This window comes from Rhinopithecus roxellana, chromosome 16 (genome assembly GCF_007565055.1).
Source record: "Rhinopithecus roxellana isolate Shanxi Qingling chromosome 16, ASM756505v1, whole genome shotgun sequence".
Taxonomy (NCBI): domain Eukaryota; kingdom Metazoa; phylum Chordata; class Mammalia; order Primates; family Cercopithecidae; genus Rhinopithecus; species Rhinopithecus roxellana.
This window is the reverse complement of record NC_044564.1, coordinates 102,271,044-102,291,563: the sequence shown is the minus strand read 5'-3', so window position 1 is coordinate 102,291,563 and position 20,520 is coordinate 102,271,044. Positions and strand designations below refer to the sequence as shown.

At 41.0% G+C, this 20,520-nt stretch overlaps 1 protein-coding gene across 2 annotated transcripts in view; it reads left to right on the top strand.

Annotated features, from left to right (window-relative positions):
* The window catches only part of ZNF462 (zinc finger protein 462), a 156,953-nt gene that overhangs the window by 112,819 nt on the left and 23,614 nt on the right, over positions 1–20,520 (top strand). For both annotated transcript variants that reach the window (XM_010389456.2, XM_010389457.2), the window contains exons 9-10: positions 1,013–1,149; positions 11,276–11,499. In XM_010389456.2, coding sequence (XP_010387758.1) covers positions 1,013–1,149; positions 11,276–11,499 — 361 coding nt within the window. The remainder of the gene's footprint in view (positions 1–1,012; positions 1,150–11,275; positions 11,500–20,520) is intronic.

Below are 20,520 nucleotides of genomic sequence, written 5' to 3'. Positions count from 1 at the left end.
GAGGACCCCAGAGGGCAAGGGCCAACAGACAGGCAGAGACTGTCTCCAGAGAGCAGCACTCGGGTTCATAAGAAAGGGTCCCTGCTCATTAAAGTCTTGGCTTTATTGATTTTAATGAGACATTTAAGGCTTTGCAAATTTTGAAGATTTGAAAAGGATGGAGGAAGAGGCAGCAGTACCATTCCACCTTTAAGCTGGTATAACAACACTTAGTTTACCTAATCGTCAATCATGATGATTGACTTCCTGGACAACTTGCCCTCCGCCCCCCCCTTACCTGTGAAGAATTATACAGGCAGTTTCTAAGTCAACCTAGCTCTAAAATAGTCTCTCTCCTCCTAAGCATGATGAAAAATAGCTCCTTTTTTGGGATTTTGTTTTCATACTCTTAATAGACAATTTTTAATTTTTAAGAATAAGGTGTACCAGGCACCAGGTGGCTCACGCCTGTAATCCCAGCACTTTGGGAGACCAAGGCGGGTGGATCACAAGGTCAGGAGATCGAGACCATCCTGGCTAACACAGTGAAACCCTGTCTCTACTAAAAATACAAAAAAATTCGCCAGGTGTGGTGGCGGGCGCCTGTAAACCCAGCTACTCGGGAGTCTGAGACAGGAAAATGGCGTGAACCCAGGAGGCGGAGCTTACAGTGAGCGGAGCTTGTGCCACTGCACTCCAGCCTGGGCGACAGAGCGAGACTCTGTCTAAAAAAAAAGGAATAAAAAAAAAAAGGAATAAAGTGTTTGGGGAATTTGTTTCTTTTCACACTAGGCTCTGAACCCAGCCCAGGGCACAGTTTCTGGAAAGAAGTTACCACTGTTTGACAGTATTGATATCAGTTGAATGACCAAGTTTCTGGGTGGTCAACAAACATGATTAACAGATTTTTTTTTTAGCCCCGCAAGCAGGAGAGCCGTACTTGGACATATATAACGGGTTTGCCAGCAGGAAATGTGAAAATGCAGTGATCCCTGGTTACACGCATCACCTCTCTCCCCAACCTCTTTCCTAGATCTGCTTTTACTATGCATGTGGAAGCTGGGCACTCAGCGGTTCCCGAGGAGGGCCCCAAAGATCTTCGCTGTCCTCTCTGTCTCTATCACACCAAATACAAGCGCAACATGATTGACCACATCGTGCTGCACCGAGGTAACCTTTCTAACTTGGTTTTCTTGGATGCAGGGGGTGGGCAGGCAGCAGAGATGGCCTTCTAGGGATGCTGTCTCAGAGTGGCAGTAGCACCTGTGCCTTGTTCCTCACCTTATCTTCAGGCAAGAAACCATAGTGATAACCACAGTGACAGCCAACAGGGTAAAAACACCTTCCTGCTGGGTGTATTTCCTCCACCTGGAGGGAGGCAAAGGTGATGGATTCTGCAGTGAACATTTCTGTAGGGCTTCCCAGCATGGTGGATTTGTACATTCTGAAAATTCTGCCACCCACAGCCTTGCGTAGACTGCGTAGAAGGGATGAACAAGAAACAAAATGGGTAGGTGAAAGCAAATGTGAAATGTGAAGAGCTCTATGACTGTGAGAGATTCTTTCAAGAAGACCAAAATGATTTCCAAAGCAGAACGTGGAACTTCCCTTGAAATGGTTGGAGGGAGAGAGAACTCTTTAAGATAATGTATATTATGCATTCTAAAATAATCTCTATTATGTATTCTAATAATAATCAGAAAATCCATGGGCTTTGGATTTAAATTCTGGTTTTAGAGCCTACTGTGTTTAACCTCTCCATCCATTAAAAGAGATGATTGTACCTATGAGATAATGGGTAAAGTGTCCAGTGGTTTTTCGTAATGGATGCATAATGACTGTTCCATAAATGTTGGTTCCTGCTGATAAACAGTGATACTTCTTTTAAGTCCACTTCGGTCTTTCTTAGAGTTGCATTTACCCTTGGTCAATTAAAACATTGTTAAACAACAGGCTTCCTCTGCATTGGAAGGAAAAATGTGTTATGTAGAACCTGTTTTGTCCTGAAAAGATTCAAGCCACAGGTGGATAGAAAAAGATTAGTGGGGTGCTCATTGCCAGTCTTGATTGGTGTTTCTACTGATCTTTCCATCTACTTCATTCTTTCTCTCCATCCCTTCTTTTCATCCTCTTCCCTCCTATCTTCATTCCTTTGCTTCTGACCTTAGAAAGCCTTTCAATGTTTGTCACATAGACCTCAAAAGCAATGAGTGTCATCTGTTGTCTTGCTGAGATGTCACTCACTCTGAAATGCTGGGTATTGGGAACCATTTGCAACACACTTCACATTTTCCCTGAGCCATTGCCTTTGGCCAGTACATTTGTGACATACTCACCTATGTCTGTGCAAACTCAATGGAAGGCTGGACATTTAACACACACAGATTTCCCTCCTCCCCCTTGCACTCTAACAAGACATGAGATTGTTGCTGGCTGGAATGTCCACCTGCAAGCTGGGAGAAGCAGCATAGGAACATTTAGGCAGGAATTCTTGGCCCGAGTGGTCCCGCCTGGTGTTCCGCCTCAGTCACCTGGCTTCCGGTCCCCCAGCCCATGTGTTGTGGTGGCTCTGTGCCCTATCACAGCTTGGTAAGGGGCCATCAGCAGGGCTGCTGCCGAGCAAACAGACACGGTGAATCTTCACTTTCTGTGGTTGGTTCCTTTCTTTTCCCATATTGCTGCCTGGCAGGAACAGAGCTTTGATGCCTAACGAGCTCAATGACTTTCCCTCCCTGAGCTGAGAACACAAGAAAGGGGGAAGCAAAGAGAGATTAAACACTACGACCACAAATACTCCCATAATGTTCTACCCTCAACAAAGTGCCGCTTACACCCACATTCACTTCATCTTCCAGCAACATTGTGAAGGATACGATTACTCTACTCCCCTTGTACGCGTGTGAAACTTGAGATTGAGACAAACTATTTCTTTTATAATTTAATGTACTTATTTCCCATCTACTTCATTTCACAAAGGTTTTAAGAACCTTTGTCTGCAGAACTATAGGATTAAAAACAAATGAGGAAATTGGGGTAAATGCAAAATAAGAAAAAACTAATGGAAAGTTCACCTCTAAGTATGAAAAAGCTAGCCGAGAGTTTGGATACCCAGTGGATACCATGAGGTGCCATGCACTTGTTCACAGTGGGCTACAGATTTGGCCTTGAGATTCCTTGCCTGCCATGGAAGCAACCAGATTTCAAGTGCTTGTTAGACGTTTTTGAAATGTTGTTCAGGAAATTTTCAGGAATTTGTCTGGCAGGTTTTCCTGAAGGGGACAGTGTATAATGTAGTGTTTATTGTGCCCGCCATAAATACAATAGTAAGTTTTGCAGGGCCCATGAGAGCTGGAATCACTCACCCACAGTCATCCAACTGGTAAGCAGTCAATCGCAGTCCTTTGATCCCGTGTCTCATCACACTACCTGTCACTGGTTATTTGTGGTCTCTTCTGTTTACTTGTAAAGATCATTTTCAGAGTCCTTATCAAGGTCAGAAAACATCCATCTGAAATGAACATGAGCATTTGAGGATGAATAGTAATAATAACAACATTAACAATAATAACAACACTGGTTACTGTTGCCGGTTGCTTGCCTAGCAGGTACTGTACTAAGTGCTTTACAGTATGTCATTTTACAGAATTCTCACAAAACCCTATGTGATGGATGACTGTTATCCCCCATGATGAGGAAATAAATAGATTCAGAAAGGCTAACAAGTTGACGAACATGAAATCTCTAATAAGTAATCCAGCTGGGATTTAAACTCAGGCTTGTCTGACCCACAGCTCTTGCCTTTACCCACCAGGCATCACTCTCTCACCCTGAGAGAGGGAGTGTCACCCTGTTGAGTGCTCTAGTAGCTGTGGCAGCTGGGTTCAAAGACAGAATTATCAGACGGGCTGGAGGTCACAGGGGAAGTCCACGGATCCACAGGCAGGACACAGCCGTGTCTACCATCTATGTCCCAGCCTGGCTTTGGTGTCCATCTCTACTCAAAATGGCAGCTCAGTATGAAGCTGACCTTAACAAGTCGAGAGACAGGGTTGGGTGTCTGCCTTGCAATTTTGTATTGGGGCTGATCTCAAAGTAACAAGATGTGGCTCCTTCTGCAACTTTCCTCTTCCTGCTCTATCCATGACGTCCTTGGCCTCTCAGGTCCACAGTACAAGATCTTTCTGAGGTCTTAGTTAATTAAAGTATGTGGGATGAAAAGCAAGAAAACCAACTTCTGAACTGGCCCAGAGACAGAGCTACTGCTGGCAAAAACAGAGTTTCCATTGCTTTTGGTCTGTATAGATTGATACATTTAAGTAGGGAGAGAATCTCCTTCGCTCATGGGAAATCTGAATGTGAACTAATCAGGGATTTATGTTGGCCACAGCAAAAGAGAGTATGATGTTTACTCATGTGTTCAGCAAGCATTCATTATTTGCTTGTTACATAACACACTATGCTTGGTTCTTTGGGCAAAATGGGGAACATAAGATCCAGTACCCACTCTCCTCAGAGATAAGCATATGCGTAGTATACACAAGACAGTGAGTGATGGGTACCTAGGAGGTTTATTTCTGTTTGCAGTAGAGAGGAGTGGCTTTCAAACTGATCTATGATAACATTTCAACAGGCAGAGAAGACTTAAGGCAGGGTATGGCTCAAGCCTGTAATCCCAGCGCTTTGGGAGGCCGAGACGGGCGGATCACGAGGTCAGAAGATCGAGACCATCCTGGCTAACATGGTGAAACCCCATCTCTACTAAAAAATACAAAAAACTAGCCGGGTGAGGTGGCGGGCGCCTGTAGTCCCAGCTACTCGGGAGGCTGAGGCAGGAGAATGGCGTAAACCCGGGAGGCGGAGCTTGCAGTGAGCTGAGATCCGGCCACTGCACTCCAGCCCGGGCGACAGAGCGAGACTCCGTCTCAAAAAAAAAAAAAAAAAAAAAAAAAAAGGGCTATTGTAACAAGTGACCACTAACTGTGTGGATTAAAACAACAGAAATGTATTCTCTCACAGTTCTGGAAGCTAGAAATCTGAAATCAAGGTGTTGGCAGAGCTATGTTTCCTCTGAAGGCACAAGAGAAGGATCCTGCTTTGCCTTTTCCTACCTTCTGATGGCTCCCGGGGTTCCTTGACACTACTTGGCTTATAGCTACATCACTCCCATCTTTGTTTCCATGTTCATAGAGCCTTCTTCCCTATGTGTATCTCTTTGTGCCCTCTTTTCTTCTTATAAGAACACCAGTCATTGGATTTAGGGCCCACCCTAATCTAATGTGGCCTTAACTGATTGCATTTGCAAAGAACCTGTGTACCAATAAAGTCTCATTTTGAGGTTCCAGGTAGACTTAAGTTTATGGGGGATACTCTTCAACCCACTACACGAGGGAAGAGACCATTTAATAAACTACTCAGATCAGTGGAAGCAAGATATATTTGCAGAATGACATTAGACATTTCTGGGGTCCTGAAGAGAATAGGAAGTATACCAGAGAAGTACGTTCTGGCCAAGGTACGAAGCGCTTGGATACTAATATAGAAGTTGGAACTTTAGTCAGTAGACAGATGGGAAGCCAGGACAAATTCTGATCAGGTTACTGATGAGACGCTTATTGAATACTAATTTAGCAAAGGTTGAAGCAAAGGATTAGTAGACCCATCTCATTCAGGAAATATGAACTTAGGTCAGATCAACATTTGGTGAGATTGACCATGATTTGATGAGTTTAACTAGGGAAAAATTAAGCCCTGAACTTCTGTTTCAAGGATGAAGTCAGTGGTAGGACTTTTGGTAGGTTTTCATTCGTGCAACAGATATTTATTGAACACCCACCATATGCCAGCATTATTTTGTTTTTGGCTTTTTGAAGGAGATTTTAAAATTATTTTTATGTACAGAAAACTGAACAGTATACATTTAACCCAGTTTAGTGGCAAGTTTTTTAGCGTCTGCCTTTTACAGCTTGGCAGTGCAAGCCACAGATTTTGGACCAAGGACCTCTCCTCCTCAGTGATGTGGGATCTCATCATATCTGTCATTATAATTGCTCCTGATGGCTTCCACCAGCTTAGCCAAAGCGCCTTTGTCTTCCAAGTTAACGTGTGAAGGCAACAGTAGTGCAGATCTCCCTGTGGACTAGACACCCCAATTTGTCCATCCCCTTGACAAGACAGTAGGGGACTCCCTTCTTAGGACTCAGGGCAAGCAGAAAGACAGCCAGCTCCCTGGGATCCACATCATGTGCAGTCACCATTGGTTGAGCTTTCTTGTTCTCTACTGAGCTGGTAAGAGTATTAACTCCTGCTGGAAGGACAGGTGGCCTCTTTGTGGGGACATTCCCTTTGCTGGCAGCTTTCTTCTCAACCCAGGCCAACAGTCTTCTTCTCTTGTTTTGTCTCTAGCCAGCTTAAGCAGTTGAGAGCTGTTAGGGGTCCAAGTCATGGGTGAACAGGTTAATTATGGGAGTCATTTTGAGCTGCTTCTAGGGTAGCCCTTTACTACTATAGCCAGAAGTAATGGGAACATTTGACAAAGGGACTAAGGTCCCTTTGGGGCTGGGGGTCCTGTCTTATGCCAACATTCTTAAGCTTTTTCTCAAACAGGGGATTCACCACCCTCTTGGCCTCCTGCTTTTCCGTGACAGCAGGAGCCAAGGCCATCTTCTTCCCCTTGGCGTTTTTTTCTCTTGGCATCTTGGGCAGCTGGAGGAGACAGCTCTAGCATTGTTTTAAGCTGTAGGGATACAGCCATGAAGAGTCAGGCAAGGTTTCTGCACTGAAAGAATTTGAACTTGAATGAGAAGAGAGACAAAAAAACAGCTGAATAAATAGTTTTATGAGGGTATTCCTACTGAGTTGATCACCATTGAAAGCACAATGTTTCATGCATAGCTTTGCCCATATGTATGTATCTTGTACATCCATAGTGAGCCTTAAAAACTGGCCACAGATTTTAGGCATGAAACACAGTGTTGCTAAATATTTACATTGTAATTTTGGAACCATGAAATCACTGCTATGGGTCTTTAATTGGCATATTAACTTAAAGTTTCTGTTTCCTAATATGTAGACAAATGCTGAATTTGAACATTGCAAGTGGGAGCCTTGGGAACCGAAGTAGTCTCCCCTAACTTATCTGATCAGTGTCACTTTTCTTGAGAATAAAGTTTACAGTGAGATTGCCAATCTTTAATTTTATCCAGTGAAATTACATGTTTCCTTTCAACTTCCCCAAATACCTTTGCCTGATAGAATTGGAGGTACGATTTCCAGTTCCTTCTAGCTTGAGGATGGCAGCCTGGCTAACATCAAAACCTCATACTTCCTACCAGGAACTGTTTTGCTTGTGTTTATGTGTATCTGTTTATGGCTACATTTTGGGATGATTGATAATTTAAAAATAATGTTATTTTCTTCATAGTTTTCTCTAATACTCAGACTTTGTCACTTCTTTGCTTTGGTGCAATTTGCATGCAAAGTTTTGGTGGCGTAAAGAACTTCAAATCTCATTGCTTCATGTAGACTTGGCATGTTCTGGGAAGGAAACCCACCTATGTTGTGGTGTGCCTTTCAGGAAGGATTTTTACTAGATGAATCTGGGCTCTGCAGTGGTGTGGTTTCTCACCAATTTGAGCAGAAGTGAACCCTCTGTATTGCAACTGTGCAGAATTTTCCACTGACCTCCATGGACGCTTGAAAGCATGCTATTGTCAGCTCTTGTTGCACCTTGGTACACATGTGCTTCAATGTGACATTACTCTCAGGCCCAGCCTCTTTGGTTTTATGTCCTGCGGTAGCACCAAGCATCTTTTGAGTAGGAGGAGATGAGAGACACAATCCATCTTGTAGTCGAACTGGTGAAGTCATAATATTTTTGTAGCCAGTGCTAGAAGCTGAGTCACAATGAGTGTGATTCAGGCCTTGAGTTTTCACCCAAGGTAATTTTGAGAGGTGTGAAGTCAAAAAGACCCACAGTTGTCACTGCCCCCATAGAAAAAACCCTGAGCACTGAGCCTCTGTAACCAAGGGAGAGCCCAGTCTATACCTGGAACCATTCCAGTTTTTAACTTTTAGGTCCTTCATTTGCCTCAAGAATGAATGACCTCATTCAGAAAACACTGTCAGTCGTTTGCCCACCTTTTAAAGTCTGTCTTTTTTTATTTTTATCTTGGTCATGTTAACCATGTTTTTAGAAAGGGGAAAAAGCTAACTTCTTTCTAAAATTAATATCTTAGTAAAAACTCACATAATTAAGAGATTTGGTAGACTGGCAATGTCTTAGTTTGGAAATGGGAAGTTCTAGATTTCAGATTAAGTTAAGCAGGGATTTGACCCTTTCCTCAACTGTAGAAGGTGCTTGAAAGACATTCAGACATAAAGGGTTACCTTAGAAATCTGTAGCTTTTGCATTTTTTAAATATTATAAATGAAAAGCTTATAAGCACACACATACAGACTGGAGAGTTCTTATCAGGGGTGCAGGAGGAGGGCCCTGGCAGGGATCAGAAGACCTGTGTTCTTATGTCACAATTTTCTGCTGAACCAGAGGTGTAACTTTGAGGAAGTAGCTTAATTGATTAGTTCTCAGTTTCCACATCAACAAACTGAAGAAAACAGAACTGACTTTGCACGGTGTTATGCGAATAAAAAGTTATGTCAAGAGCAGAACACCTAACGGTGCTTGAACCATTGTGAGCACTGAATAGACTGCAGTGGTGTTCACATGAATAATTACTTGAACTTCAGAGTATTATTCTGACTGTTCATGACTTTGTGTAAAATTCACTTGGACACACATAGTGAAATTGGAAACTGCAAAGAAAACCAACCTAAGTGGTAGAGGAATTGAAAAGGAGACTCATAAAAAAAGTTTGAAAGAACTGATTATTAATTGTGGAGAAGTGAAGACTGGAGAGTCACTGAATGACTATCTTTGAGGCGTGCAGGACATCATTATATGAAAAATGATACCCGGCTGTTCTTCATCGCTGCAGAGGTCAACAGAACCAAGGCAGGCAGGACAGGGCAAAGCCAAAGAATAAGAGTAGAAGCGGTAGAGATGATAACATATAAATCAGGAACAAAAATGTAGAGAGAGCAAAGGGGATGCAGTCCCAAGGAAGATGCCAGTAAAGTTCATGTCAGCACTTCCCATGAACTCCTGAGGTCTAAAGGCATGTCCCCAGCATGGGGGCAGTTCCCCCAGTTCAGCCTGCATGCCCCATCTCTTGCTGTTGACACCAGCTTGTTCATGGGTTCTGTCCATGAGTGCCTTACCCAGCGTAGTTGCAGGTAATGCCTGGCACTTTGCTTAGAGCAGTGATTCTCAGCTGAGGTCAGTTTTGCCTCCCCAGAGTGTGTTAGTCTGCAGCATTTTTGGTTGTCACAGCTGGAGAGAAAGGGGTGCTTTTGGCACCTAGTGGGTAGAGGCCACAGTTATTGCTAAACATCCTACAATGCACAGGCCGGCTCCCCACAACAAGGAATTATTCTGTCCCAAAATTTCAATAACGCTACTTTTTAGAAACCCTGGGTTACAGGAATAGAATATCCTAGCATGAGCTCCTTAAGATTTACTCGTTTATGCCAAAGCATTTTTTTCTCCGTTTACACCAAACCATACAACTGAATGGTTAGAGGACTTAAACAGTTGCTATTCTAAAAAAATGTGTGGATTACATTATAATCATGTGTTTCTTAGCTGTCTGCTATACTTGGGTTTAAAAATATTTATATTTCTAAGTAAGCAACTGATTCTTTGTATAGGGAAAATAACATGCATTAGAGCTCCAGGGAGTATGTTGCAGATACCACCTTCCACGCTTCCTCTGCCCAGCATTTCGCTGGCCGATTAATCGCTGCATTCAAGGACTCGCAAGGCAGTGACTGCCCTACAATCAGAGTGTTGTGGTTGAGACTAAGGCATGACACTGGGTGGGGAAAAAATTCCCTAGGGCCTGCACACTGGCCAGCAACAAAGGGAGGACTCTGAAGAGTGAGTCGCATCAGCGCACAATGTACCGATGCCCTGGAAATGTTGCTATTCAGTGACTCTGGGAATAAATCATGCTTTCTTGACTTAATAATACATTGCTGTTTCTAAATAATATAAGTATATGTTGTGTGCGTCCATTTGTAAACTTTCTGAGTCTTCTGAAATCCAGACACAGCATGAAAACACACGCTATATTTGATTCTTGCATAAATAGCACAGATTTTAATTTTATCCCAGTTATGGATATCTGGCGTGTGCGCTGATACTCTGGGCAGACTGGTGTGAAATTTAATTTGAGCAGTTAAACACAAGGGTGAGAGAGTGCAAAATAAACAAGCACACGCATTTCCAGCCCTACAGCATTTGGTATGTTAACGGGAAAAGCACCCAAATCCTCTCTCTCTTTTATTTTTTCCCTCTGACAATCAGATTACAGACTGTCTAAAAAGACACAAATCCTCCATGTCTCCTGCGCAACCCCACCTCCCCCGATTGTTGCCTGCAGTCATTTCATTTGTGAGCTCTTCATAGTTGGAGTTTTAGTGAATGAAAGTGTACAGGTTTGCTTTCAGACTTGATATTAGATGAGAAATCACCTTAGTTTCAAAAGGAGGGAAGAATCTCTTTGAGTATACCTTAGAAGGGGAAATGAGAATGGAATTGGAAATAGTGAGAAATAATAGATTTACAGTTAAGCAGACCTGGTTTCACATCTCTGCTTTGCCAACTGCAATGTCTATGACCTTTGGAGAGTTAACTTGAAGACTCTGTTACCCGTTTGTACGTATTTGTAAAAATGAGAGTAACTCCAGGCTCATAAAGTTGCTGATAGAAAGGTACCAGCACATGGGTGCCTGGTGAATGTCAATTTCTTTCCCCCTTAAAACCATCTGTAAGTCCAGCCTCAGTTACACTTGCTGAGGAAGGAAGGCATGCTCATGGTTATTGTCAGTAATCATTAATGTTGGTAAAAATTGCAGCTACTTCCATTCCTCCCCCTTGCCTTAATCACCTCCATTCAGGAATTAGCAAGCACCTACTAGCCCGCCGCACCTCCATTTGTAGGTCATTCTGGGTGCTGAGTACACAAAGAAGCTTTTGGTCTTAAAAACACCCTCTCATTCCCGAGGAATATGTTGTTTGGGGGTTAGGGGAGGGGCAGTGTGCATGTGTGTCAGTTCAAGGAACCAGATCCATGAGAAGCAGCAAGATTGGGTGAGTTTCTTCTTACATTCCAAAGAAAGAACATCTGCTTTGCCATCAGTAAAAATTCCCATCTTTCCATTCAATTTGTTTCCACAGAAGAGCGCGTTGTCCCCATTGAAGTTTGCCGATCCAAACTGTCCAAATACTTGCAGGGAGTAGTTTTCCGCTGTGATAAGTGTACCTTCACCTGCTCCAGTGATGAGAGCCTCCAGCAACATATAGAAAAGCACAATGAACTGAAACCTTACAAATGCCAGCTCTGCTACTATGAGACCAAGCACACGGAGGAACTGGACAGCCACCTTCGGGATGAGCATAAGGTACTTACCAGGACTTCCTGCTCCTGCCTCAGCACACTTGTGGGGAGGGGCCGAGGGGGATATACCACTGCATTTAGTCACGCCCACTGTGTACCAGATGGAGATGTGAACTCAAAGAGCTTTCAAAGTGAGGTCTAGTGTCTTCTATTAGAAACATAAGGTCATTTTTAAAAATTGTGAAACACAGGTTGGGTGGGAGGGAAATCACCCGTCATTCTGCCACACCAGTCCAAATGCTGAGCATTTCTGGTCTCTGTTCTAGACCAACTTTCATTTGCTTTACGTCACTGTGATTATACTATACACAAAACGTTATACTTTGCATTTTTTAAAGCTTATTCTAAAAGAAGTATTTTGCTATGTTATTTGAAATGTTAATACATTTTAAATCACAAGGTTTGGCAGTTTCTATAAAGGACCAGATAGTAAATATTTTAGGCTTTGCAGGCCTAAAATGTAGTCTTAGTGTTAATTAAGAAAGCAGCCATGCAGGCATATCACTTGAGTCCAGGAGTTCAAGACCAGCCTGGGCAACATGGCAAAACCCCATCTCTACAAAAAATACAAAAAATTAGCCAGGTATGGTAGTGTGCACCTGTGGTCCCAACTACTTGGGAGGCTGAGGAGGGAGCATCACTTGAGCCTGGGAGATGGAGGTTGCAGTGAGCTGAAATAGTGCCACTGCACTTGAGCGTGGGCCACAGAGTGAGACGCTGTCTGAAAAAAAAGAAAGAAAGAAAGCAGCCATAAACAATACATAAATGAGCCAATAAGGCTGTGTTCCAGTAAAAGTTTATTTACAAAAATAGGCAACAGGCTGTGGGCCCACAGTTGCCAACCCCTATTCTGATAGAATCACCTCTGTGTTTCTCAGTCATGTAGGTGGTTTCCAATATTTTGCTAACTACAAAGATTTGTCAAGGCATTACCCAGTATGTCTGAACATGTATAAGGATTGTAAAATGTATGTTTTGAGGGGAAGGAGACTCGAGAATGAATACATTAGTACAGGACATAAAATAGAGGATTTGTGGCCGGGCGCGGTGGCTCAAGCCTGTAATCCCAGCACTTTGGGAGGCCGAGACGGGCGGATCACGAGGTCAGGAGATCAAGACCATCCTGGCTAACATGGTAAAACCCCGTCTCTACTAAAAATACAAAAAAAACTAGCCGGGCGACCTAGCCGGGCGACCTGGCGGGCGCCTGTAGTCCCAGCTACTCGGGAGGCTGAGGCAGGAGAATGGCGTGAACCCGGGAGGCGGAGCTTGCAGTGAGCTGAGATCCGGCCACTGCACTCCAGCCTGGGCGACAGAGCGAGACTCCGTCTCAAAAAAAAAAAAAAAAAAAAATAGAGGATTTGTGAAAAAAAATTCTCTTCCAGAGGTTTGCCAATCAGAGGGTAGAAATCACACAGGACAACTTCCTCACTCTGCGCAGGGCTCATCTGGCATCTCATGAACTGAGATGATCATTTCTGGTTTTGTGTATTGCCCAGAGTACAGGAGGAGCTATAATTAGTATTTATTTAATGACAAGAGCCTATCAAAATGCTTTTTAATTAGCCAACAAGTCCAAAACATCTATTGAGTGTTTACTGAAGGCACAGGGAGAAGCACTTTTGATATTGTTTGCTTTTTCCTTGCTCCGTATCCTCATGAGTGGAAATATAGCCCTTCTTTTCTGGCCTTACAAACCCACGTTATAAAGAGTTTAGTCTGGGCCGGGCGCGGTGGCTCAAGCCTGTAATCCCAGCACTTTGGGAGGCCGAGACGGGCGGATCACGAGGTCAGGAGATCAAGACCATCCTGGCTAACACGGTGAAACCCCGTCTCTACTAAAAAATACAAAAATCTAGCCGGGCGAGGTGGCGGGCGCCTGTAGTCCCAGCTACTCCGGAGGCTGAGGCAGGAGAATGGCGTAATGGCGTAAACCCGGGAGGCGGAGCTTGCAGTGAGCTGAGATCCGGCCATTGCACTCCAGCCCGGGCGACAGAGCAAGACTCCGTCTCAAAAAAAAAAAAAAAAAAAAAAAAAAGAGTTTAGTCTGAATCATCTGCATCCACGGGTTAGAATTGTTCTGTGGGGTGTTGAGAGAGAAGGCTGAGCTTTGTCACCTGTACACAATGGAACAATTTAATGGTAACTTCTCTGCTTTGGAATGCATTTATTTTCCAATATGTCTGCCCGAAAAAATGAAGCAAAGAGGAAAAGCCTGAATTACCTCACTTAAAATTTTTCATATCCTTTCTTATTCAAACTTCCTGGGCATTTCTTCCCCAAACTTGAGGGTAAATTACTCATCTTTTTCAAACCAAGCTTTCTATAATTATTCACGTGTATCTTATTTACATAACTATCTCAGACCTTTTTATTACAGTGTTTAAGCCTCTAGGCTGATATTTTCAGACAGAACAAATCCGGAAGAAGATTCTTCTCTAGTTGTTGCACAATAGCTTGTAAATCACTGGGGAAATCCAGAAAATGTTAGAAACCGTAACAGACTTGGAACCAGAGGGTTCCTCATCAGTGGGCGCAAGGCTGAGGCCATGAGGTACGGATCATGGAAATGAGTTGCTCAGGAACATATGGCCCAATTAAGAGCTTTTGAACCAAAAAGATCTGGATTATAATCTTGTCTCCACCATTTGCTTAATTTTCTGGGTTTGTTTTCCAGTTACTTAAATTTCTGGGTTTGTTTTCTAGTTTGTAAATGGGAATTGTTACACCTTTCTCAGAAGTTTTGTAAGATTAAATGAAGTCCTGTATTTCCCCCACTTTGAGACCCAATACATTCCTTAGAATATTTGTTAATTGAATTGTGTTCAAATATGATAATAGTTGTACCTATCATAATGGCAGCTGTGTTCCTGAAGACCTAAAACATATTTACAAAATCACTAATTATACTCTGCATCTTAGACACAGTCTTTTTTAAAAAATTATTTTTCTATAGAGTACTGGGATACAAGTAGTATTTGGTTACATGAGTATGTTCTTTAGTGGTGATTGGTGAGATTTTGGTGCACCCATCACCCCAGCAGTATATACTGCACACTATTTGTAGTCTTTTATCCCTTGCCCCCCTTCCACCCTTCCTCCCAAGTCCCCAAAGTCCATTGTATTATTCTTATGCATTTTTGTCCTGATAGTTTAGCTCCCACTTATCAGTGAGAACATACAATGTTTGGTTTTCCATCCCTGAGTTACTTCACTTAGAATAATAGTCTACAATTTCATCCAGGTTGCTGCACATGCCGTTAATACAATCCTTTTTATGGCTGAGTAGTATTCCATCAGATAGATAGATAGATAGATAGATAGATACATACATACATACATACATACATACATACATACATACATAGATAGATAGATAGATAGATAGATAGATATCACACTTTCTTTATCCACTCGTTGACTGATGGGCATTTGGGTTGGTTCCATGATTTTGCAGTTGTGAGTTGTGCTGCTATAAACATGCGTGTGCAAGTATCTTTTTCGAATAATGACTTCTCCTCTGGGTAGATCCCCCGTAGTGGAATTGCTGGATCAAATGGTAGTTCTACTTTTAGTTCTTCAAGGAATCTCCACGCTGTTTTCCATAGTGGCTGTACTAGTTTATGCCCCACCAGCAGTGTAGAAGTGTTCCCTCTTCATGCATCCATGCCAATATCTACTGTTTTTATTTTATTTTATTTTATTTTTTTATTATGGCCATTTTTACAGAAGTAAGGTGGTATTGCATTGTGGTTTCGATTTGCATTTCCCTGATCATTAGTGGTGGTGAGCATTTTCATATGTCTGTTGGCCATTTGTATCTCTTCTTTTGAGAACTGTCTATTCATGTCCTTAGCCCCCTTTTTCACGAGATTGTTTGTTTTTTTCTTACTGATTTGGTTTATTTCATTGTAGATTCTGATATTAGTCCTTTGTCAGTTGTATAGATTGTGAAGATTTTCTCCCACTCTGTGGGTTGTCTGTTTACTCTGCTAACTATTCTTTTTGCCATGCAAAAGATCTTTAATTAAGCCCCAAATATTTATCTTTGTATTTATTGCGTTTGCTTTTGGGTTCTTGGTCATGAAGTCCTTGCCTAAGCCAGTGTCTAGAAGGGTTTTTCCAATGTTGTCTTCTAGAATTTTTATAGTTTCAGGTCTTAGATTTAAGTCCTTAATCCATCTTGAGTTGATTTTTATATAAGGTGAGAGATGAGGATCCAGTTTCAGTCTCCTACCTGTGGCTAGCCAATTATCCCGGCACCATTTGTTGAAAAGGGTGTCCTTTCCCCACTTCATGTTTTGTTTGCTTTGCCGAAGATCAATTGGCTGTAAGTATTTGGGTGCATTCCTGGGTTCTCTGTTCTGTTCCATTGGTATATGTGCCTATTTTTATACCAGTACTATGCTGTTTTGGTGACTATGGCCTTATAGTACAGTTTGAAATCAGATAGTGTGATGGTAGTATTCTGTTTTCACACTGCTGATAAAGATGTACCCGAGACTGGACAATTTACAAAAGAAAGAGGTTTAATTAGACTTATAGTTCCAGGTGGCTGGGGAAGCCTCACAATCATGGCAGAAGGCAAGGAGGAGCAAGTCCCGTTTTACATGGATGGCGGCAGGCAAAAAGAGAGAAGGAGGAAGACACAAAAGCGGAAACCCCTGGTAAACCATTAGATCTCATGAGACTTATTCACTACCACGAGAACAGTATGGGGAAAACTGCCCCCATGATTCAATTATCTCCCACCAGGCCCCTCCCACAACACATGGGAATTATGGGAGTATAATTCAAGATGAGATTTGGGTGGGGACACAGAGCTGAACCCTATCAGTGATGTCTCCAGAGTTATTATTTTTGCTTAGTCTTGCTTTGGCTATGTGAGCTCTTTTTTGGTTCCATTTGAACTTTAGAATTTTTTTTCTAATTCAGTGAAGAATGATGGTGGTATTTTGATGCAGATTGCACTGAATTTGTAGATTGCTTTTGGCAGTATGGTCATTTTCACAATGTTGATTCTACCTATCCATGAGCATGGGATGTGTTTCCATTTGTGTCGACTATCATTTCTTTCGGCAGTGTTTTGTAGTTTTCCTTGTAGAAGTCCTTTGCCTCCTTTGTTAGGTATATTCCTAAGCTGTATATTTGCAGCTATTGTAAAAGGGGTTGAGTTCTTGATTTGATTCTCCACTGGTCACTGTTGATGTATAGAAGAGCTACTGATTTGTGTACATTAATCTTGTATCTGGAAACGTTGCTGAATTCCTTTATCAGTTCTAGGAGATTTCTGGAGGAGTCCCTAGGATTTTTGAAGTAAATGATCATATCATCAGCAAACAATGACAGTTTGACTCCCTCTTTACCAATTTTGGATGACCTTTATTTCTTTCTCTTGTCTGATTGTTTTGGCAAGGACTTCCAGTACTATGTTGAAGAGGAGTGGTGAGAGTGGGCATCCTTGTCTTGTTCCGGTTCTCAGAGGGAGAGCTTTCAACTTTTCCCCATTCAGTATTATGTTGGCTGTGGGTTTGTCATAGGTGGCTTTTATTACATTAAGGTATGTCCCTTGTATGCCGATTTTGCTGAGAGTTTTAATCATAAAGCAATGCTGGATATTGTCGAATGCTTTTTCTGCATCTATTGAGATGATCATGTGATTTTTTGTTTGTAATTCTGTTTATGTTGTGTATCACATTTATTGACTCATGTATGTTAAACCATCCCTGCATCCCTGGTATGAAACCCACTTGATCATGGTGGATTATCTTTTTGATATGTCATTGAATTTGGTTAGCTAGTATTTTGTTAAGGATTTTAGTGTATGTGTTCATGAGGGGCATCAGTCTGTAGTTTTCTTTTTTGGTTATGTCCTTTGCAGATTGTGGTATTAAGGTGATGCTGGCTTCCCAGAATGAATTAGGGAGGGTTCCCTCTTTCTCTGTCTTGTGGGATAGTGTCAAAAGGAATGGTACCAATTCTTTGAGTACCAATTCTGGTAGAATTCTGCTTTGAGTCCGTCTGGTCCTGGACTGTTTTTATTGGTAATTTTTTAATTACCATTTCAATCTCTCTACTTGTTATTGGTCTGTTCAGGGTGTCTAATTCTTACTGATTTAGGCTAGGAGGGTTGTATTTTTCCAGGAATTTATCCATCTCTGCTAAGTTTTCTAGTTTATGTGTGTAAAGGTGTTCATAGTAGCCTTGGGTGATCTTTTGTATTTCTGTGGTGTCAGTTGTAGTATCTGCCATTTCATTTCTTAATGAGGTTATTTGGATTTTCTCTCTTTTTTTCTTGGTTAATCTTGCTAATGGTCTATCAATTTTATTTATCTTTTCAAAGAACCAGCTTTTGTTTCATTTGTCTTTTGTATTGTTTTTTGTTTGCTTGTTTCAGTTTCATTTAGTTCTGCTCTGATCTTGGTAATTTCCTTTCTTCTGCTGGGTTTGGGTTTGGTTTGTTCTTATTTCTTTAGTTCCTGAGGTGTGACCTTAGAATGTCAGTTTGTGCTCTTTCAGTCTTTTTGATGTAGGTGTTTAGGGCTATGAACTTTCTTCCTAACACTGCCTGTGCTGTATCCTAGAGATTTTGATAGGTTATACCATTATTGTCATTCAGTTTGAAAAATTTTTTAATTTTCATTTTGATTTCATTTTTGACCCAGTGCTCATTCAGGAGCAGGTTATTTAATTTCTGTGTATTTGCATAGTTTTGAAGGTTCCTTTTTGGAGTTGATTTCTGGTTTTATTCCACTCTGGTCTGAGAGACTGCTTGATACAATTTCAATTTTCTTAATTTATTGAGGCTCGTTCTATGGCCCGTCATAGTCTACCTTGGAGAAAGTTCCCTGCACTGTTGAATAGAAGTGTATTCTGTGGTTGTTGGATGGAATGTTCTGTGTATATCTGTTAAGTACATTTTTTCCAAGGTATACTTTAAATCCATTGTTTTTTTTGTTGACTTTCTGTCTTGATGACCTGTCTAGTGCTGTCAGTGGAGTTTTGAAGTCCCCCACTATTATTGTGTTGCTGTCTGTCTCATTTCATAGACACAGTCTTTAATGTAATATTTTCACTATGTCATATTATGTTCTTTAATTTTTTTCTCTTCCTCATGGTTGACCAGCTTATTAAGTCCAATGAGCACCTAATTGAGGCTAAAGAATTGCGACTTTCAGCTTGCCTAATGATTCTTATGTTTGTCTCAATTGTTAGGTTTATGAGACTCATTACTGAGATAGCAATACTTTTTTTTCTCATTTTCTAATCTTTTTTCCCTACATGATGAGTACAAAATGCAATTTGAATTTTTGAAATAATTCTCCAAGCACTGTTTTGTATATAAAGATGGCAGTGCTATTGAAACTGAATTTTTGGCTGACAGCCAGTGGAATTACATGCTGGCTAATTTGTTAGGGGGAAAGATATACAAACACCTGATTTCAGGGTTCATGAGAGAGGAATGGGGAGTAGTGTACAATGTACTAAACAGAATTATGCTGACAATTCAAATATAAAGGTCAAGGACCATAAGGCTAAAACAAGAAATTAAAGGCATGAGAATCGGAAAGGAAGAAACACAACTTTTTATTTATAGACAATGTGATTTTTATAGGTAGAAAATCTGCAGAATCTACAAGAAAAAAAAAGCTACTAGAACATGAATGAGCTTAGCAAGGTTACAAGATATAAAATCAATATACAAAAATCAATTATGTTTCTGTATACTAGTAATGGACAACCTGAAAATGAAATTTTAAGAAGATCAATTTCATGTACACTAACATCAAAAAGAACAAAAGTCTTAAGAATACATTTAATGAGAACTATACACTGGAAACTATAGTGTTGCTGAGAGGAATTTATAAAACTAAATTAATGCAATATATACCATGTTTATTAATTAGGAGACTCAATATTGGTAATTCTTTTCATACTGACACACAGATTCAACATAATCTCTACCAAAATCCCAGTAGACATTTTGGGGGTGAAAGTGACAAACTGGCCCTAAAATTTATATGGAAATACAAATGACCTAGAATAGCCTAGTGTGGAGAAACAATAAAATCAGAGAATTCACTCATCTTGATTTCAAAACTCACTATAAATTGACATAAGATAGATGCATAGATCAGTAGTGCAGCAGCAAAAGTCAGGAAATAAACTCTCATATATGTGATCAGTTGATTTTCATAAAAGGTGTTAAGGTAATAGGGAAAGGATTATTTATTTTTTAATGGTGCTGAAACAATTGGATTTGTGTATGCAAATTATGTCCCTTGACCTCTACAGCACTCTCTACTCAAAAAAATAATAATAATCAAAATGAACCATAAGCTTAAATGTGTGACTAAAACTATAAAACTTTCAGAAGAATAGTAGATTATATCATCTTGGGTTAGGGAAAAAAATTTATATATGATGCAAAAGTTACAGACAACTGAAAGAAAAAAAAAAAGACACCATTAAGAAGATGAAAAGGCAAGCAACAGACTAGAAGCAAATATTTGCAAAGTAATTACCTAACGAAGGGCTCTAACCAAAATATTTAAAGAAATCTTACAACTCAACCATAAGAAGATAAGCAACTCAGTTAAAAATGAGCACAAGTGTTGGAGAGGATGTGGAGAAATAGGAACACTTTTACACTGTTGGTGGGATTGTAAACTAGTTCAACCATTATGGAAAACAGTATGGCAATTCCTCAAGGATCTAGAACTAGATGTACCATATGACCCAGCCATCCCACTACTGGGTATATACCCAAAGGATTATAAATTATTCTACTACAAAGACACATGCACACGTATGTTTATTGCGGCACTATTCACAATAGCAAAGACTTGGAATCAACCCAAATGTCCATCTGTGACAGACTGGATTAAGAAAATGTGGCACATATACACCATGGAATACTATGCAGCCATAAAAAAGGATGAGTTTGCGTCCTTTGTAGGGACATGGATGCAGCTGGAAACCATCATTCTTAGCAAACTATCACAAGAAGAGAAAACCAAACACC